We start from the raw sequence: 20,472 nt of genomic DNA on the forward strand, positions 1-20,472 counted from the left end.
GAGTCAAGTGATTCTCCTGCCTCAGCCTCCCGAGTAGCTGGGATTACAGGTGCCTGCCACCACACCCGGCTAATTTTTGTATTTTTAGGAGACACGGGGTTTCACCATGTTGGCCAGGCTGGTCTCGAACACCTGACCTCAGGTGATCTGCCTGCCTTGGCCTCCCAAAGTACTGGGATTACAGGTGTGAGCCACTGCGCCCCACCAAGAGTTTCATATCCATCCAATGAAGGGAAAGAGTGTTCTTTACTTTGGATAAAGTGAAACTATTACTACATAGTGAAGGGGGGTTTAATTATTGTAGACAACATGTATAGTTGCTTCATTCTGTCATTTTTAAATAAGATTTCCTTTGAGACTGGACTAACTCACTGGGTCCACGAGAGTTTATTGATTGCTTGTTTTCATATTCCTTCTTCAGTTTTGGTTTCAAGGGCGTTATATCTATTCCAAAATTTAAAGGAAATTATGCCTTCAGCTCTGTTGCAGATAGTTTGTGCAGACTTTTTGTGACGAGTGACTGAAATTTAACAAAAGCTCACTTTTGAGGTGAGTGAGAATCCATGGTGGAAAGACCTCTCTGCATACAGCTCAAAGTTCAGCCAAAGGCACGTTGACATCCCACTCCCCATAAATAAATGAAATAAATATAAAATAAGTTTTGTGGGCTGGGCGCAGTGGCTCACACCCGTAATCCCAGCACTTTGGGAAGCCAAGGCAAGCAGATCACATGACGCCAGGAGTTGGAGACCCATCCCGTCTCTACTAAAAATACAAAAAATTAGCCGGGTGTGGTGGTATGCACCTGTAGTCCCAGCTACACAGGAGGCTGAGGCAGGAGAATCGCTTGAACCAGGGAGGTGGAGGTTGCAGTGAGCCAAGATGGCACCACTGCACTCCAGTCTGGGCAACAGGGCGAGACTCACTCTGAGAAAAAAAAAAAAAGTTTTGTATTGTCTCTTTCTTTTGCATGAAAGAGACATGCAAAAGAAAAAGGGATGACCTTAGAACCCTGCAGGGACATAGTGAAAGAAAGAAAATATTTTTGTTTGGCCAACTACTAAATTTCATTCTGCCAAGCACTGAGAAGCTAAAGGAGTATTGAATTCTTCAGAGATAGGTGTCCAAATGGAGAAGAATTATAATAGATACTTGAGGGAATTGTTGGAGATTGTCGGGAAGATGTGGGAAGTCATAGCCTACCAGTGAGAGAGCGTTTAGGAGGAATGAAGGAGACGTCTAACAGGAATCTCAATGAAGTTTTATAATCAGATGTGCATTGTAGTCCTCTCTGTGGTGTCTTTACAAAACTTTGTGACACCTACATTTCTTGGAAATATTTTACAGATAAGATTTTTTGGAAAGATGGGAACAAGGGCTGAGTCTGGTCCTAAGGACAGAGATTCAGTTACAATCACAAAACCCATCTCTGATTAGGGAATAGGATTAAAAGAGAAATATACTCCTCCACTCAGATTATAGAGAATGGTGCCTATTCTGCTTCCACATTTTGAAACGATAAAATAGCGTTTCTTGAACTGTGTCCTGGCATTATTGCCTAGGTTCCTTTTCTTTTTCACTATGATGCCGTCTCTGCTAGAATAACCTTTCCGTGTAAAACCCTTCCTTTCTAGAGGAGCAGCACATTTGCGTTTGTGCTTCCAAACTGGGTAGAAAGCATCCACAGCCTTCTATCTCTGTGGAGTCTGTGCTACTTTTCTTTATGAGAAGATTTTTTAATATTTACACATGAGATTTAAAAAATAATTTGGCCATGCCAACATTTACTTTACAGTGCTCTGTTAACTCCGTCTACCCCCATTAGTATATTTCTAGGACGTTGCTCTGTGAGAGCCGTGTGTGGTAGGAAATATAGAGCCTTCAGGGAGATTGGAAATAGAAGAAATAATATTTGAGAAACATATTGTAGGGCAAAATTCCAAGATGACCTTCAACAACCCATGCCCTTGTATAATTCTCTTCATTTGAGTGTGAGTGGGACTTGTAACAGGATGAGAGATCATGCCCATGATTAGATAAGATTAGATGGCACAGGTTGATTTAAAGAAACTGACTTGAGCTTTTGTGGGCATGATCTACATCAGGTGAGCCCTTACAAGAGATGGGGCTCTTCCTGACTAAAGAAATTTGAAATGTTCGAGGGACTTAATGTGAGAGAGATTCTCTGTTCCTGGCTTTGACATTGGACAAATGCTCATGGCAAGAAATTCAGCAGCTTCTACAGGTTGAGAGTGTCCCTTAACAGCCAGTCATCAAGGAAACAGGGACCTTAACTGAAACCTGAACAGGATTCAGCAAACAAATATGCTTGGAATCATTATGAGATGCTAGGTGTAACATAAATTAAATCTGGGACCAGGTGTGGTGGCTCAAGCCTGTAATCCCACCACTTTGGGAGGCCGAGGTGGGCAGATCACCTGAGGTTAGGAGCTTGAGACCAGCCTGGCCAACATGGCGAAACCCCGTCTCTACTAAAAACAGAAAAATTAGCTGGGTGTGGTGGTGTGCAAATGTAATCCCAGCTACTCAGTAGGCTGAGGTAGGAGAATCGCTTGAACCCAGGAGGCAGAGGTTGCAGTGAGCCAAGATCCAGCCACTGCACTCCAGCCTGGGAGACAGAGCAAGACGCCATCTCAAAAAAAAAAAAAAGAAAGAAAGAAAAAGAAATTGGTATTAGACAAGTTTGCCATTACTCCCATGCAGCAAGATTATTCAGTCACAAAGGTCTTAATTTAAGGCAGTTTTTGTGTACCTGTGACTTAATTTTATGGCATTGATCCCAGGGGCACTATTATAATGAGGGCCTCACATACTTCAAAAGATCAACGTATCCTTTAATGTTGATAGGTGACAAGGTAACAAGGACAAGCGTCTCCTGTCTGGCTGCCTTTTAATTTTTTAAATTTTTTACATATGGAAGAGATTCATTTACAAATATTTTACATTTCTTTTATTCCTGATTAAACAAAGTTGAAAACAATCTTCAATAGTGTCAAGAGTATTTGAATAATATCATAAGAGCATAAAATGACATAGACTGATAGGACAAACTGATATGATTTTCCATATTTTGTCATCTTAGATTATGGTGCTGGAAAATAATTTTCTATACGGTTAAAAAATAAGTACCAAAAGAGCCTGAGCAATTTTTGTGTGTTCTGAAACAATATTATTTTATCTCAATATAGCATTAAAAGCATTGCAACTCTTCCCTATCATTTCAGATGAATATAATGCCATAATACTCTGTAATAATACTGAATAAGATATTGTTAACTTTGAATTAGCTTTCTTTTCTTTTGGTCATGGCAATTCATGAGGTTGTGTAAAAATAATAATGGAAAAACGCTTTCAAGTTTCTCAAGGCTCATAAATAAGATTTGGTTTGACATTAAAAGTAAATTGCTTAAATTTTATCTTTAAACATCTGTCCTATGTATTTTAAAAGTTCTCCCATTCCAGAGTGGAAATCAATTATAACAACTGCGGTGATAGTTAAGAGCTGAGGTTCTGGGAGCCAGACTTCCTGGATTTGAATATTGGCTTCACTGCCTGCCAGCTGTGTGACCTTGGACCAGTTAATTAACATCTTTCTATTTCTCTATAGTGTACTGAGCCTGTAGAACCATAATTATACTCATATATCTCTTATAAGTCTTTGTGAAAATTTAAGAATCTAATACATGTTAAAGTCCTTGGGTCTGTGCTGTGTAAGTCCTTGCTGTCACTAAGCTTTCTATAATATAGTTAGTGTGATACTGGTTTGTACCAAATGACTCCATGGATGTTTTCATACTACCTCCTTCAGGTTCACTGTGGGTTGAGAATCATGACTAAATTTACCAAATCATGTGAAATTTGAGAAAATCCATTCCCAAGAGGATGAGAATCAATAAGTAATTTGGATCCCTGACAACAGGCCAGTCCACTGACCAATCCAGAGTCTTCCAAAGTAGAGGCTGGCATTTATTGCTTGATTTTTACCATTGCCAGGAGACATTCTGATTTGGTACTATACAGAATTTGCTTCCAGTTAATGGGGATCTATCCCTTCCAGTAATTAATGTGACATTGCCAAGAGGAGTGTTGGTTGGAATTTGCTTCTCCATAGAGCACAAAAATAAAAATGTAGTAACAATCTTAACTTTCTTTACTTACTAAAGTACTAGTTATTACACTATTCAATTTACATTTATTAGCTCATTTAACATTTACAACAAAACTAAAGAAACAAACAAAAAAAACAGTTAATGTCTCTATTTTATAGATGAGAAAACCAAGCCACAAAGTGGGTTAAATAAATTGTCCCCTTGTCATGAAGTTTGCCTGTCACAGCACCAAATTACAGCTGCGGTCAGTTTCTCTACAAAGCCCTGGCACTCACACTACGTACAATGCCATGCTGTATCTCCTTAAAGACATATTTGCTGTGTGGCTGCTTGAACAAATATTTTTAAAAGAAAATATTTGGATATAGAACTATTTGTATGCAGTAGACGCACTTTATGAGATTCACAGTTTCTTTGATTTGATAAAAGGTGATCATTGACTCTAAGACCTGATGTGCTCACATCACTCTCCAAGTGACCGCATTAATGATGTGACCCAAATCACCCCACCATACCTCCAAAATGTGGCGGTGGGCCACAGAGAAGCACCACACCTTGACCTTCTCGGACAGATACTGTGCTTCTTGTTTTAGTTTCAAAGTCTTCAATATCTTGGAAAACAAAGAAAAGCAGATTTATAATTAGTTACTTTGCAGAATAAATATTTTAAAGAAGAATCTCAAGAATATTTTTATTATTAAGGGGAAATAATGTCATACTTTGCTGACCAGAAGACTTGGTTGACAATCAATTTAACTGCACTTATTATTATCTTGCAAAATCTTGTGTTTCTTTCTTTCTTTTTAATTAAACACAGTATGTGATAAAGACAATACTCACTATCTGTTTGCTTTTATTCTTCCAGACAGTGTAGCCTAGCAGGAAATCTGTTAAGCCCAACACACATTTACTTTGTCTGTCCAAGGAAGGTGTGATTTTAAAAAGGTGTGTCACAAGTTTGCTGCAGTCTTCCAACATCTTAGATTAATGGTTGCCATTTTAAAGTGTGGCTGGCATCTATGAGAATTTAGGACGTAATGGTGTGAGGGAAAGAGTTCTGTGTGACAGAACCAATGAGACAGAAAGCATATTTTCAAATTTCTCTTGATTTATTCCTTTACAAAGCAGGCTCATGATCTTATTTGGAATGTGGTGATTTCCTACATAACAGAATCACAGAAATTCAGAGTTGAAAGAGTGCTTACTAGTTACCTTGTTAAGCCATCTGAGGCATAAATCTTTCCACCTTCCTGAAGAATGGTCACCCATTCTCCTAAATTGTTTAACTTCTTTGAGCCTCAGTTTCTTTACCTGTAAAATCCTTCCATTCATTCAATTAGTTATTTAATGAATTAACCTACTAATCCGGGTGTGGTGGCTCACTCCTGTAATCCCAGCACTTCGGGAGGCTGAGTCAGGCAGATTGCTTGTGGCCAGGAGTTTGAGACCAGCTTGGCCACTATGGCAAAACCCCATCACTACTAAAATTACAAAAATTAGCCAGGCATGGTGGCACGCGCCTGTAATTCCAGCTATGTCAGGAGGCTGAGGCATGAGAATTGCTTGAACCCAGGAGGCAGAGGTTGCAATGAGCCGAGATTGCGCCACTGTACTCCAGCCTGAGCGACAGAGCCAGAATCGGTCTCAAAAACAAACAAACAAAAAACCTACTAAAAGACAGAAGTAGTATTAAGGGGAGAAGTTTTATTTGTGAATAAAACAATAAAACAGGCAGGTATTCTACCTTTATTGTGCTTACTATCTAATGGGAAGACCAGAAGATTGTTTTAAAAACAAATACATCATTTACAAATTGTGGTAAGTGTCCTTGAGTGTAGACTGAAATTGTCTATCAAGATCTATTCTTCCTTCTCCCATAATAATAGACTTGTTGATCAAACATGCTTGTCTAACCAGAGATCACATTTCCCAGATTTCTTTGTAACTAAATATGGCAACAAAAATGATGAATGAAACTTTCACTTACTATGTTTGAGAGGAAATCTCCACAAATTTTGATGTTCCTGATCCACCTACCACCACACCCACCTAACTTGCCAAATTGCCAATGATATGGGAGGTCGTGAAAGCCACTTGTTGAATGCAAAAGAGCCACCATTCACCTGGGTATTTGAGTGACTAACTGGAGCAGAAACATAGCTAATCTGGAACATCAACTTTAGATCATTATATTACATATAAGTAAACTTCTATCTTGTTTGAGGCATTTGTTTTGGGGTCTCTGTCCCATCAGTTTAACTTTTTACCCTAAGATACCCTGTAAAAGAAAAGAAGAGAGCACTGATCTGATAGATGAAAAAGAGACAGCCATGCAATGATGGTAAGGTACAGGGAAAGAATTGCTTCCAGAATGAAAAAAACAGTACTAAATTTCTGGATATAAAAAATGTAGGGACGTTTTGTGGTATTGAATAGAAGCCAGTGTTGTTAGTGCATAACGGGCAAGGTTTCAGTGCAAGTGCAGTAGTAAGCAGGATATTGTGGGCTATGTATGTAAAATACATTTGGTTTAAATTTAAAATACAAATAAAATGGATTGGAAATAATCTAATAATACAGCAGTGCACATCGTTGAATCATACCTGGAACATGCATAGAAAGTCATGTCATTGAAAATTAGAAAGAATACATCAAATCTAAATGGTTTGACTTGGAACATTCTTAATGTCGTGTTCTTTAAAAAGTCACTAAATATTGATATATTATTATCCTATTGTGGAAGAAAAAATAATAAAAAACTAATAGAAGCATCCTGTTAAATTGGCATAAAGTTACAGAATGGACTTTTAAAAAAATGCACATTGGTTATCTTAGAGGAATGGATGGGAGATGTGAAAGTAGAGATTACCCGTCTTTACTTACATCTGTCTTTATCTTTTAAAGTCTTCTAAAGATTACACATTGTAGTTTTTTAGTTTTGCTTATTTTCTAACAACCTTACTGTGGTCTAATTGGAACAAATTACTGGTGTTGTTTAGAGGAATTCAAGAATTTCATTTTGGATCTATTAAATTTGTATTATCCATGAGCTATCTAAGTGACAATATTACAAATATTATAAAACAGGGGTCTCCAACCCCAAAACCACACAGCAGGAGATAAGTGGCAGGCAAGTGAACAAAGCTTCATTTTATTTACAGCCACTCCCTGTCAATCACATTACCTCCTGAGCTCTGCCCCCTGTTAGATCAGCAGTGGCATTAGGTTCTCATAGGAACACAAACCCTATTGTGAACCGTGCGTGTGAGGGATCTAAGTTGCACGCTCCTTGTGATAACCTAATGCCTGATGATCTGTCACTGTCTCCCATCACCCCCAAATGGGACCATCTAGTGGCAGGAAACAAGCTTAGGGCTAAGAATGGAATTTATCAACATATACACCATATTTGAAGTCATAGGTATGAATGTAAACCTGATGGGGTGACTCTTAAACTTTTGGCATGAGCAAATTGGTGGACAGTTGTCTAGGAGTTAACCTTGAAAATCTCCATATTTAGAGGTAGAGAACCACAGATATGAGAGTGAGGGTGTGTGTAAAAAGCTAGAGGTGAATAATATGTGAACATAAAAGACAAAACAATGTTGGTCATATGTGATCTTGCCAAGAAAAGTTTCAGTAGAGTTTGGGGAAGAAGCCAATATGAATTGAGAAGTGGATAGTAGATAGCAGATAAGGACATGGAGACCACAGTCATGAGAACTCTTTAGAGTCGGCTATGAATAAGAGGTGAGATTTAGGAAGAATACCAAAAGGTTTGGAGGGTGAGGCCACTATGCTGAAATAAATGATCAAGTAAAGAAAGAGATTGATGATTCAGGACACAGATAAAATAAGGTCCTTGTAAAGCCTGAAGGGTGATAATCAGAACCCACATGGAAGGATTGGCCTTTGTAAGGAAAGAGAAATTAAAACAAAACTTACACATGCTTATATAAGATGGACTGCAGAGTTTTTGCTGGGTTAGATGAGAAAGTTTTTGGTGGTGGTTTCAAATTTTTCAATCAGACTGATTGGGGGGAGCATTGGGTGGTCATTTGGGAAGATAAAAGATCCAATAAACACACCTATTTTTAGCAGGGTTGTTATGGGGATTAAATAAAATGATGAATTTAAAGTATCTAGACTAAAGCCTAGAATATTGGTAATTACCACTACTGGGTAGTGGTAATTACTATGATTATGACATTCCAAGTGGTTAGGGCCAACCATACATTTTCCTCTGACTGATACAAAGTTCAGATACACTAATCTAAAAATACAAGTTAAATATCACATTCTAGTTCCAATAAAATTTTTGAAGTTAGATGATTTTATTTGGAACATCCGCAGTTTATCTCTGCTAACTACATTACTTCCCGTATCAGTGTTCTTTTTGTAAACATTGCTTTTCAATCCATGTAAAGTATGAGTTCAATAAGATAGATTCACCAGATCTGATATGTAAATTGAGAAAATCTTATATTTTCTATACTTTTAACAACAAAAGTATTTGATAACAAAAGTATTAAGATAAACTCTACTGATCCTCAACTACACCTCCTTCCCTTTCTCCACCTGCTCTCAATCAGTAATCATTAGCTTTATACTAATTTGGGATCTGGCATGCCTACCATGTTTCTCATAGAGGAATTTGCATCAAATATGCTTCCTTTCTTCTTTGGCCATGGAAAAACTAAATCAGCCTACATATGTTGGCACTGTTGATGTGAACTATTGCCTTGACTTGGGAGTCCTTTATGACTTTGGCTTCTATCAGTTTAAATGTGACTCCTGAATAAAAATCAGCCTAATAAGCTTTATTTTAAAACAAAAAAAATTAATATATTGAAATCATTGTTTCTGTTTCTAGTAATAATCATCATAGGTGAGAATTTTAAGGGTTTTTTTCTTACTATTGTTTTTGAAAGGTCCCACTAAATTGTGACTATATTGTAATGGTCACGAAAACAAACACTGTCACAAAGGAGTAAGGAGAAATTGAATGATTCTATGAAATTAACAAGCTTTGGATTCAATTCTCTCAATGTCACATTGTCAGTGCTCCACAATCCTAGGAACATCAATCATCTTTTCAGTGTTAATCAGAAGTCATTATAACACACTGTTGATAAGAACACTGATACTTTAATATATTCTGTGTTCACTTCCACTTAAATAGCATCCGCTTGTGACATAATTTCTCTGTGCCTTTTATGATTACAATGGGATTTCTATTAGCTGACATGAAAGGAAATCAACGCCTCTCAAAAGTCACACAAGTCCTGTTAGCTATCAAAACAGTCATTCCAAAATGTTAGTAGTTCACAAGTTTTAATTAATAATTCACATTTTAAAACTGTTTAATAGCACACAGATCATAGACAAGATATAAGTCTGCCTTATTTAAACTACATGCCATCTCATGTGAATATGCTTTGAACAAGGTCTATTGTACAGATCCAATCTGTATTTCAAATACCCTTCTGCTAGCTGGAAACAAGATTTAATTCAGATCATTTTCTGAGGCAAGGGTGACTGAATTAGGTAGCCATACAAGCATCCAGTGAATATTTTCTTTGCTCTGTAAGACCTTTAAGAACTCTAGATTTATTCTTCTACAAGGAGAGGCCAGAGAGAACCACCAGTTTCTATTTTTGTCCTATCCATTTTTGCTTAAAAGAAAATTGCTTAGAATGAGATCATTCTCTGAGATGGTCTCAAATTCCATAATATTTTGAGATATTCTCATAGACCACAAAGGTGACCTGCCCAGGCTGCCCTTGTTCACGAGATACAAATCCTGCAGTGCTGGTTGCTGTTAACGACCTCTATTGTTGAGCTTGCTCTCATTAAGCCATTCTGATGGCCATGGCTTATCAGGTCCTGTGGTTTTATTGCTGGTTTTGGAGGAAGCATTTGGCAGGAGTATAAGCAAAAATGCAGTCACGAATAAGGCTCTGTTCCAAAGGCCAGCAGGAAGTGCCTGAGAATGGCCCATAAAATGAGCTTTAAAGAATTACTGGGCCATATGCTCTCTCTTGGAGCAACCAAGGTGCAAGGGAGGGACAAGGGCCACCAAAATGTACTTAAAATTAAGGTTCAGGCAATACAAGTATTGTAACATCTAATTGTAAAGAGAATATATCTTTGCATCTGCCATGTGTAGGAATGAATCTCAGCTTAATTAAAGCAAGAAAACTGTACATTTGCTGCCAAGACCTGAGGATCACAATCAGAGGATGCACTTGGCAGTGCCAGCCCCTGACACAGAAGGAGACCAGTGGTTTGCCAAGTCTCATAAGCTTGAAGGAAGGCTATGGGTACCCAGGGTCCATTGATCAAGACCAAGAAGACAGCATCTGAAAAGCTGGAGATAGGGAAAATATTCACCAGAAAAATGGGCATGCTTAGAGTAGGACATAGTACACTCAGCTGAGTTGTTAAAAATCTGAGTAATGATATATTTTTTTCCCATTTACTATGTATGAATTATTTCATTGTAATGTTTTAAATTTTTTCTTTGTTCTTTCATTTTTAATATGTGGAGAATAGCCATTATATGTCAGATGCTCTGATAAGTACACTCATTGAATCCTCAGAACAACCTGCAATCCTCACAATCACCTGTACCATTGTCACGTTCATTTAGCAAAGGAGGAAATTGAGGTTCACAGATGATTGGCCACTGACCAAATTTGACCCAATTTCTGTGTGTCCAGATAAGGTTGAAAAAGAGAGTTTGTGTATTAGTCAATTTTCATACTGCTATGAAGAAATAGCTGAGACTGGATAATTCATAAAGAAAAAGAGTTTTAATGGGACTCACAGCTCCACATGGCTCAGGAGGCCTTATAATCATGATGGAAGGTGAAGGAGGAGCAAAGGCATGTCTTACATGGCGGCAGGCAAGACAGTATATGCAGGGGAACTGCTCTTTATAAAACCATCAGATCTTGTGAGACTTATTCACTATCAGGAGAACAGCATGGATAAAACCTGCCCCCATGATTCAATTACCTCCCACTGCGTCCCTCCCCTGACATGTGGGGATTATGGCAACTACAATTTAATGTGGGATTTGGATGGGGATACATCAAAACCATATCACTCTGGTTCCAGGGTTCACACTAAAACACTGCTCTCCAGATGTTACCTGGGGTCTCCTTGTCACTTATAATTTATAAAATTAACATAAACTAATACTCCATGGTCAAACAATCAAAAGCCTAACGCTTTTCCAAAAAGTTGTACAAATTGCTAGTGGAGAGGTAAAGGTGCTTTCTCTCCCCCAAGAATTTGTAGTTTCTAGAAGTGGCTCTGTTTCTGATGTCCTGAATCCTCTGAATCCTTATTTGTACCTCTGTTTATATTTCTTAATTTATCTCCACCCTTACATCTCTCCCTGTATCTGCATGTGAACATAGAATGTAGCCCCTTATTTTGACCAACATAGAGAGCTATGCACCCCTCACCAGCACATACACAGAGGTGTGATGCATCACCACTACCAAATTTTGAGCCTGTGTCAGCCTTACTGATATATTCATATGCAGCTCGAACACGTTAGAATCAAATATTGGGTATATGGCTCCTAAAGGCCCTTTAGTTACTCCTCTTACTTGCTTGTGTCTGCTGTCTCTCTTCTATAACTTCCTTACTACAATCCTCTCTTTCAGGAGCAGGTGGAAAAATGTCCCTCTGCTTTCATCTGCCAAGATGTTCAGCTCTCTCTGCTCCTGCTGTCACACACAGAAATTGATTGATCTGTATGGGTTCACACAGGTAATAAGTAAAGGAAATAAAATTTAATTCCAGATGCTGTGTCTATAGACAAGGCATCATGGCTCCAGCCTGTAATCCCAGCAATTTGGACACCAAGATGGGCGGATCACATGAGACCAGGAGTTGGACACCAGCCCAGGCAACATGGTGAAACCCTGTCTCTACTAAAAATATAAAAAATAGACTAATGTGGTGGCATGTACCTGTGGTCCCAGCTACTCAGGAGGCAGAGGTTGCAGTGAGCCAAGATCGCACCACGGCACTCCACACTCTAGCCTGGGTGACAGAGCCAGACTTTGTCTCAAAAAGCAAAAACAAACAAACAAACAAAGACAAAGTAAAGAAACAAATATTGTGGCTCTAGAGTGCATCCGCTTAACCACCAGACCATATTGTGTCTCTATCTAGAACGTCACCCAGACAGACCATTTCTCTTTCCACACCTCAGAAGCAATTTCAATTATTGGTCACTTCAAAGACGTTAGGTCTAATTTTAAACTCTATGATTTATTTTACCATGCTTTCTGTCAACCAAATACTATTTCCCCCCTTTGAGAATCCTTCTGAAGAAGTTTCAGCACTGAAAGCTTGTTCTGTAGTAAATAAGATGTTGGGGCACTTTGTTCACCTTCATGATGCGGTTCCCATGTTGAAGGCATGTATTTTGTTTTGGCCTACAGCAAAAACATTTTGCTGGGCACAGAAATGCCAATACTCCGCCCAACAAAAGAGAAATGGTAAAAGACACCAAGAAAACAAATCCCCAAATCTGCATAAGTCTCACAGAACTCCCAGATATAATATATGCAACTTTCAGTATTAAAATACTCTTAAGGATCTCAAGACATTATAGTGAGGTTATTCTAAATTTGTATCTCTCCATACTTCTCTTCTTTGAAGAGGATCAGTTATGAATAATACCAAAATTGTTCATGTTGCTATTTCCTATTTCTTGAGTGATTTTGTTTTAGTTCTATAGTAATTAATTTTCCCATGCCTTTATTAATTGGCACACAGAAATATCTCTACTGAAACCAGTTTCATTTTCCACCATCATTTTCTGGATGCTACATACTCAGTCATGGTGTTCATGATATTATTATGTTTCCTAGCATAACTCAGTAACACAACACGACATAACCTAATCAAGCACAATGCTATTGTCAAACGCTGTAGAAGAGGCAATAGCTAAATCTTAGAATTGGTCATACATTTGGAATGCTAATATCCAAGTAGGAAGTAAGAAGTTATTTTAAGAGCTCCTGGTGTCAAATCCATTTACAGTCCAAGTTAAAATTCCTCACTTTTGGGGGTGTAAAAGAATTTTTGTAAAAATTTATATATAAGTAGAGAAAAAGTGTGTTGTTTCTTGTTTTTCAGGGAATATAATGAATTCACTGAGAAGCGTTTTTTTTTTTAATGAAAAAAAATAGATAGGATAATAGTAAGGAGCACATAATGCATGTTTTTCCCTAACAGCCCGGCACTTAAGTTTTCAGGGAGGTAAACATTTCATAAATTAAACCAGTAAACAAATATGAAATATCAATTAGGTAATTGGTCTATGATAATATACATGTCAGACTGGATTTGATTTTCTATAATGGACTCATTTGCCTGACAAATTGTGGTAAGAACAGTGACACTTATGACAAAAATAAAAATACAAGTGCTAGATGTGGGCTAGACTCAAATTTGCTTCTTACTAAGCTGGCATATTCCCTACATTTAAAAGTAGATGAGAGAAACAGAAGAGAATTATGGAATTGCATAGGATACATTGAGATGCCAGATTACTTAACTAGTAAAAGGCAACTGGCCTTTGGTGTTCCTGAAAGGAAGGTGATGTAGATAGCATGCAAAATAGATTAAATAACCCACTAATGAATTCCTTAAAAGGCTTAGTGATAGAATAAAATGATCAAAAATGCGAGTTTAGGGTCAGACTATCTATATTCAATTGCTAGCTTGGCCGTGCATGCACTAGCTATTGATTTAGGGCAGATTATTTAGTATCTTTCTACCTCAGTTTTTTTCACTTTTAAAATAAGCTAGCTAACAATAGTACCTGCCTCAGAGAAAAAAAAAATGACATAATATATTTAAAGTGTGTAGAAGATGTTAAGTACAAAATACATGATGTGAGGGACTTTAATTATATTATTGATGATATGAGGGCACATCAACAAAATTAGGATGTTTTGAATTTTTATTTTTATTTTATTTATTTTATAATTTTTGAGACAGGGTCTCACTCTCCTGCCTCGGCTGCAGTGCAGTGGCTTGATAACAACTCACTGTAACCTCAAACCCCTGGGCTCTTGCAATCCTCCTGCCTTAGCCTTCTGAGTAGCTAGGATTAGAGGTGTGTGCCACCAATCTCAGCTTGAACTTTTAAACTGGCTTTTTTTTCAGCTTTCATCTCAGTGTCGGATGATGTAACCAGACATATTTTCTTGAAGACTGAGTCAGGACTTACTTCTGTGCCTATTCAGTGGTAGATTAAATGCTCATGAATGAATGGAAAAAAACAAAAAGGAGACCTAAAGTCAAAAATATGTGAATTTTATTCCAAGCACTGCCACATCACACTGTTTTTTTTTTTTGAGACGGAGTCTCGCTCTATCGCCCAGGCTGGAGTGCAGTGGTATGATCTTGGCTCACTGCAAGCTCTGCCTCCCGGGTTCACGCCATTCTCCTGTCTCAGCCTCCCGAGTAGGTGGGACTACAGGCACCTGCCACCACACCTGGCTAATTTTTTATATTTTTAGTAGAGATGGGGTTTCACTGTATTAACCAGGATGGTCTCGATCTCCTGACCTCGTGATCTGCCCACCTCGGCCTCCCAAAGTGCTGGGATTACAGGCGTGAGCCACCGTGCCCAGCCCACTCTCTATTTTATGCCAGAGAATGTTTCTCTAACTTGACACAGTCTTAACTTGTTAGACTGACGGTTAGTGAGCCTCACTGCCTAGTAAGCTACACAGCCCAGCTGGAGGCAGAGGTAACCTCTTGGGTGAACATACAATAGCCAGAAAAATCCTAGGCTGCCCTGCTTCTCATAGTCTTGGGCTTTGCCTTTTGGCAAATGTTCATTTTCTCATCTTTTGTTCTGCAGGGAGGACAGTGCCAAAACCTTTGTAGTCAATAATCTCTAAAGAGATTTCTTAGGGGCAATTTGTGCTTCTTGGGATTAATAAGTGATATAAATATTGTTCAAAGGCAAAAAGGGGAGTATCCAGAAAAGGCCAAATCTTCAGGTAAATCATCCTCAGGGTGCATTGCAACATGTGGGAAAGTGTGGAATCAGCAGTGTCATCAAGGGATGTGTGTGTTTTGTTTTTTTTTTTTCAGAAAGAAATGTGAGGTTTCTGCTGAGGAAGCCCTGAATGGCAACAGAAACGTGTATATTCCATTGCCATTGCAGACACTAAAGTGATTCATCCAAAGATCAGCTTGTTGAATTCATTATTCCCAGGAGACCAAAAAAACAACTCACTTTCTCTCCACTTATTTGTTAATTTTTATAAATATTATTTTACCTTTCCCAAAGAGAAATTTTAACTTAGACTGTAAATGGATTCGACACTATAAACTCTTAAAAAACCTTCTTACTTCCTACTTGGATATCAGCATTCCAATTTTTGCCCAATATCAAGTGTTTATTAGATTTTGGTTAAATATTTGATAGCAACAACTAAGAGCTATGGAGGCATACCATGAGAGGAGCTTCCTAGTACAGGAGCCGGGGAACTCTTAATTACTGAGACCTTCCCGATTCCTGAACTTTATAAACAAAATGAGTTGTAGGTATCCCATGTGACTCCCATTTCATAAATATACACACCAGTGCCAGTGCTCAGAAAGGTTAAGCAATGTGCTCAAGACCACATAGCTAAAAAAATAAAAGGAGGCCTTCTATTGGATAGGGACTACTACCCAGCTCTGATTCATTTTCAGCTGTTCAGGATACCACTTTCCCTGCTCAATGGTGAGAGAGGGAAAAAAGTAGAGGAAGGAGAGGAAAAATAGGGCTGCAAACAGTTTCTTTATATCCAAGAGCAAGAGAATACAGTCTGCCATGTCACTTGGGGAAGTACATCCTGACCTGGTACTTAAGTCTTAGCAGGTGGTAGGTAACAAAAAAGTTCAGGCTATCCAAAAAATTAGCGGGGTGTGGCAGCATGCGCCTGTAGTCCCAGCTACCCGGGAGGCTGAGGCAGGAGAATTGCTTGAACCTGGGGGGGCACAGGTTACAGAGAGAGACTCTGTCTCAAAAAAAAAAAAAAAAAAAAAAGGGCCAAGCTGACCACTGGCTTGGCTTCGTAGAGGTCTGAGGGAGTCTGGCCAGAAGCTCACTTGTAATTAGCTCCTGTGCCAGGTCATCAGCAAAGGGGGATGAAGGTATTGGTTTTGGTGGCAGATTAGGTGGACCTATGCCCTTCCAGGAACAACTGCATTTATAGCTCCCTCTTGATTCACATGTGTGACTCTCATTAGAGTAAAGGAGAGTGATTTCAATGGAGTGAGGCCTGAGGTCACTTGGAAAGAGTGGTTTATGCGAACCATTATACCTGCTATGGTCCTTCATAGACAGAGCCCTTAATAAGCCCTTTTATTCATTGTGATGGTTTACTCAGAAAGTTAGATTGCAAAATTTGCAACCTATGTAAAATACAAAAGGTCGAGTTTTGGAGGTAATGGGACAGAGCTCCCGGGTAAAGGTCTTAATGCTCCTGTTTATACAAGAAGTGTGAAACAAGAACATTTTTTTAAAGACCTCCCATGGACATAAGCTCTGAGTTTACCAGAGATTTTTATCCTACTGGTTTCAATTTGCAAGAACTTCCACAACTGGAATTAGGGAGAGTGACTTCAGGGTTGATGCTAAATACTGACATTTTTCCATTGAATTGTCTTACTGCAAGCAAGATCTTTGGAGTCACAGCTGCAATCTGCATTTTCTTTGTAGCTTTCTCCAGCTCAGCACTAAGGAGAATTAGGTTCAGTGATAAGGACCCTTGCATGCATTATGGTTTAGATAAAGGGATGGAGGGAAAGAGAGACTATTAAATAAAATCTCAGTTTTTTCCAAAGCACTTTCATTTCTGTCATCATTTTTAATGTTGATAGTAACCCTGAGAGATAAGCAGAAGAGACATTACCAATGTGTGGGAGAGATATCACTGGTTGTATGGGTTACGCACTTTGTGTTATGCAAAAAAAAAGAAAAACTTTTAACTTTTCATAACTATGTATTGCCTTTTAAAGTTTTGTTCTATTTGTGATGAATGACACTGGCTTTCTAGATACAGTGGTAATAAATATGTTTTTTCGAACAAAGTTACTCATTAAAAATCAAAGCAATTTGGGAAAAATAAAAAATAGTACTGATAGTACATTGATATTTCAAAAAACACAAGGTTTTTTGTGTTTCAGGCTGCAGCTGAAAAACCTTGTTGAGGAAAATGCGCTATCTGAGCTCCGGAAGACATGGCATATCAGGAGACAAGACATCTTTGAGACAACCAAAGTGTTCTGACTGCATTTGCCATGAAGAAGGACTTGGTGGAGGAGAGAGAACGGAAACAAAAAGAAAATCAAGATACAGAATGCTGAAGGACTCTTAGAAATAGTCTTTTCTACTTAAAGTAATTTGTGTTTTCTTTTGCCAATACTCCTCCCCTAAATGTCTACAAACATTTTGTTACAAACAAAAATCTATAGGCATGTGTTTATTTTATCAAGTGTGTTGTTTGAGGGACAGAATTAAGAAAATATTTTTACTGTTGAGTAAGAACCAGGATGGAGAAGGAGGGAAAACTGTAAGACCCAGAGCAGAGAATGGGACTTCAGCAAAAGTTGGAGCCAGAAGTGGTCATGAAAATGTCTGTTCATTGGGTTACACTGGAATTATCTGGACACTGATTTTTCCAGAGAACAGTGACTAGGTTTCATCTAGAGATGAAGAGGCAGAGAGTGCTAGCTGAGACAACTAATGATAGAATTACCATATGATCTAGCAATCCCACTTCTGGTATATATCCAAAGGAATTGAAATCAGTATGCCAAAGAGATATCTGCATTCTGGTGTTCATTGCAGCATTATTCACAACAGCAATGACATGGAAGCAATTTAAGTGTCCACCATCAGGTGAATAGATAACAAAAATATGGCATATATACACAATAAAATACTATCCCTATCCAGCCTAAAAAAAAAAAAAAAGAAAAGGAAATTCGGTTATTTGTGGCAACATGGATGAACCTGGAGGACATTATGCTAAGTAAAATAAGCCACCAAGAGAATGACAAATACCAAACGATCTCACTCATACAAGGAATCAAAAAAGTTAAATTCATATAAGTAGAGAGTAGAATGGTGGCTACCAGAGGCTGGGGAGAAGGGTGTATGGGAAATGGGGAAATGTTGATGAAACAGTGCAAAGTTTCAGTGAAACAGGAAGAATAAGCTTTAGTGATCTATTGTACAGAGTGGTAACAATAATAAATAATACTGTATTGTATACTCCAAAATTGCTAGAAGAGTAGATTTTAAATGTTTTTACCACAAAAAATGACAAGTATGTGGGGTGACAAATTTAATTAGCTTGATTTAACTATTCCATAATCTACAGATACATCAAAACACCACATTTTACCCTATAAATCTATACAATTATTATTTGTTAATTACAAATAAAATTTTAAAATAATTTTAAAAATATAAATGAAGTCGATTTAAGTTATAGGTTACAGTCAAAGCTGAAACTGGAACTTTTAGTCCCAAATGACATCAACCTCTCAACCTCTCTCTATGTGGCTGTTCCTCAAAGACAGGTGGCTCAGGACATGTTGGTTGATTCAATAAGTTTAAAAAGAGGTGAACTGCTTGCATTGCATTATAATTTACTATAATAATAATTTAAATGTAGAGTTTGTTCACCAACTCATGTATTTATAAAATCTTTTTAAAAAATAACCCTACTTGGCTGCCACTGTTTGTTTGTATCACCGCCTTTCCACAAAATGTGTACAGATTTACCTTTGCAGTACCAGTAAGTGCTGGCCCACAGTAGGTACTCAAAAAATATTTGATTAATGATCAATCAACTCAGAGAAATAAAGATGACTTTAAATAGTTTACTAAGTTACTTAAAGCCCCATATGATATGGCCCTGTTTACCCCATCCTTTCACCTGTGTTCAAAACATTCCAAATACAGCTGCCATTTTATTTTCCTGTTTTTCAGAACATAATGAGTTTCTTCCCCCAATGGCCCTTGGTCTTCTTGTTTCTTCTGCTTGAAAACTTACCCCCAAATCTTTGCATTCTATATTCTTTTTGACATTTAGATTTCAGCCTACTTGCTACTACTACTTAGTGAAGCCTCCCTTGGCTAACCAATCTAACATAGCAGTTCCCTATCACTCTGTATTTTTCCCCAAAGGCCCAGTCACTGTCAGCAACGATTATTGATTTAGTTTATTTCAGTGTGCTCTAAATAGACTATAAGCTTCATGAAAACAGGGACCTTGTTTTCCCGCGAGTTCAGTGCTTGCAAAAAGCAGGTATTCAACAAGAACATGTTTAATAAATTAATAAATAATTTACCTCTGAAGTGAGTGAATGCATACAAAATACTACAACATAGTCTACAATATTTCCTTTAGGAATTGAAGAGAGGAAAAGACCAAATTTGTTTGATTAAAGATTTCTTAGAGAAGAGGCTAGGATCAACCTGGAAAAATGATGTGTTAGCTAGGCTGCAAAATGGCCCTGAATGAACTTGCTTCCAATATCCACCACTTTGTGTATTGTCACATCGTGTCAGCATTAGTCTGCACAACCAACTGAGTCTGGTCAAATTATGGCTTATCGCTTCCAAAGTTAGGTTATAAGAGACTGGGGTCCAGGGGAGAGAGAAAAACCCTCAAACAGATGGAAAGCTTGCTTATTTTACATAAAAAGAAAGAGTGTTCACATAGTTGAAGGAAAATGTTTGGGCTTTGGAGTCAGATAAATCTGTGCTTGAGTGAAGTGCTTGGATTTATAAGCTGTGAGACATTTAAAATGATACTTTTCATTTTTTTTCAATGTCTCTGAATATGCTCAGTGTCTAATACACAAAGGGCACTCAAGAAACATTTGCTGAAAAGAGGAATGGGTGGATGGATCTATAAAATGTTCTAAAAATATACATATTATTTGATTGTTGTGAGACTTAAATGAAATAAGTAACTTGTTTAAAAACTACATGTCAAATGGCCCTAAATAAGTTATAACTGTTACAAAGACTTGGAGTTGATTTAACTGATACGTAGATTTAATTATTACATTGATTTATTTTTTAGTTATTTTTCTTTTTATTATACCAATTATCTTCTTGGATTTATTTATATTTACATTTAATCTTCATAAAATTTATACTATATATGCAGGTACTATAGAAGCATATTGTATAGTAAATGTTTATTATTATTACATATATTTTACACATGAAATGCTAAATCCCAGAAATATTCAAAAAACTTGCCAAAAGGTCACTGAACTGGTT

General features: G+C 37.7%; 1 protein-coding gene across 6 annotated transcripts in view; it reads right to left on the reverse strand.

Annotated features, from left to right (window-relative positions):
• The window catches only part of CNTN6 (contactin 6), a 319,353-nt gene that overhangs the window by 113,400 nt on the left and 185,481 nt on the right, over nt 1-20,472 (reverse strand). For all 6 annotated transcript variants that reach the window (XM_024243955.3, XM_024243951.3, NM_001131086.1 and 3 more), the window contains 1 exon segment: nt 4,646-4,741. In XM_024243955.3, the coding sequence (XP_024099723.1) occupies nt 4,646-4,741 (96 nt within the window).

The sequence above is a fragment of the Pongo abelii genome, chromosome 2 (genome assembly GCF_028885655.2).
Source record: "Pongo abelii isolate AG06213 chromosome 2, NHGRI_mPonAbe1-v2.0_pri, whole genome shotgun sequence".
Lineage (NCBI taxonomy): Eukaryota > Metazoa > Chordata > Mammalia > Primates > Hominidae > Pongo > Pongo abelii.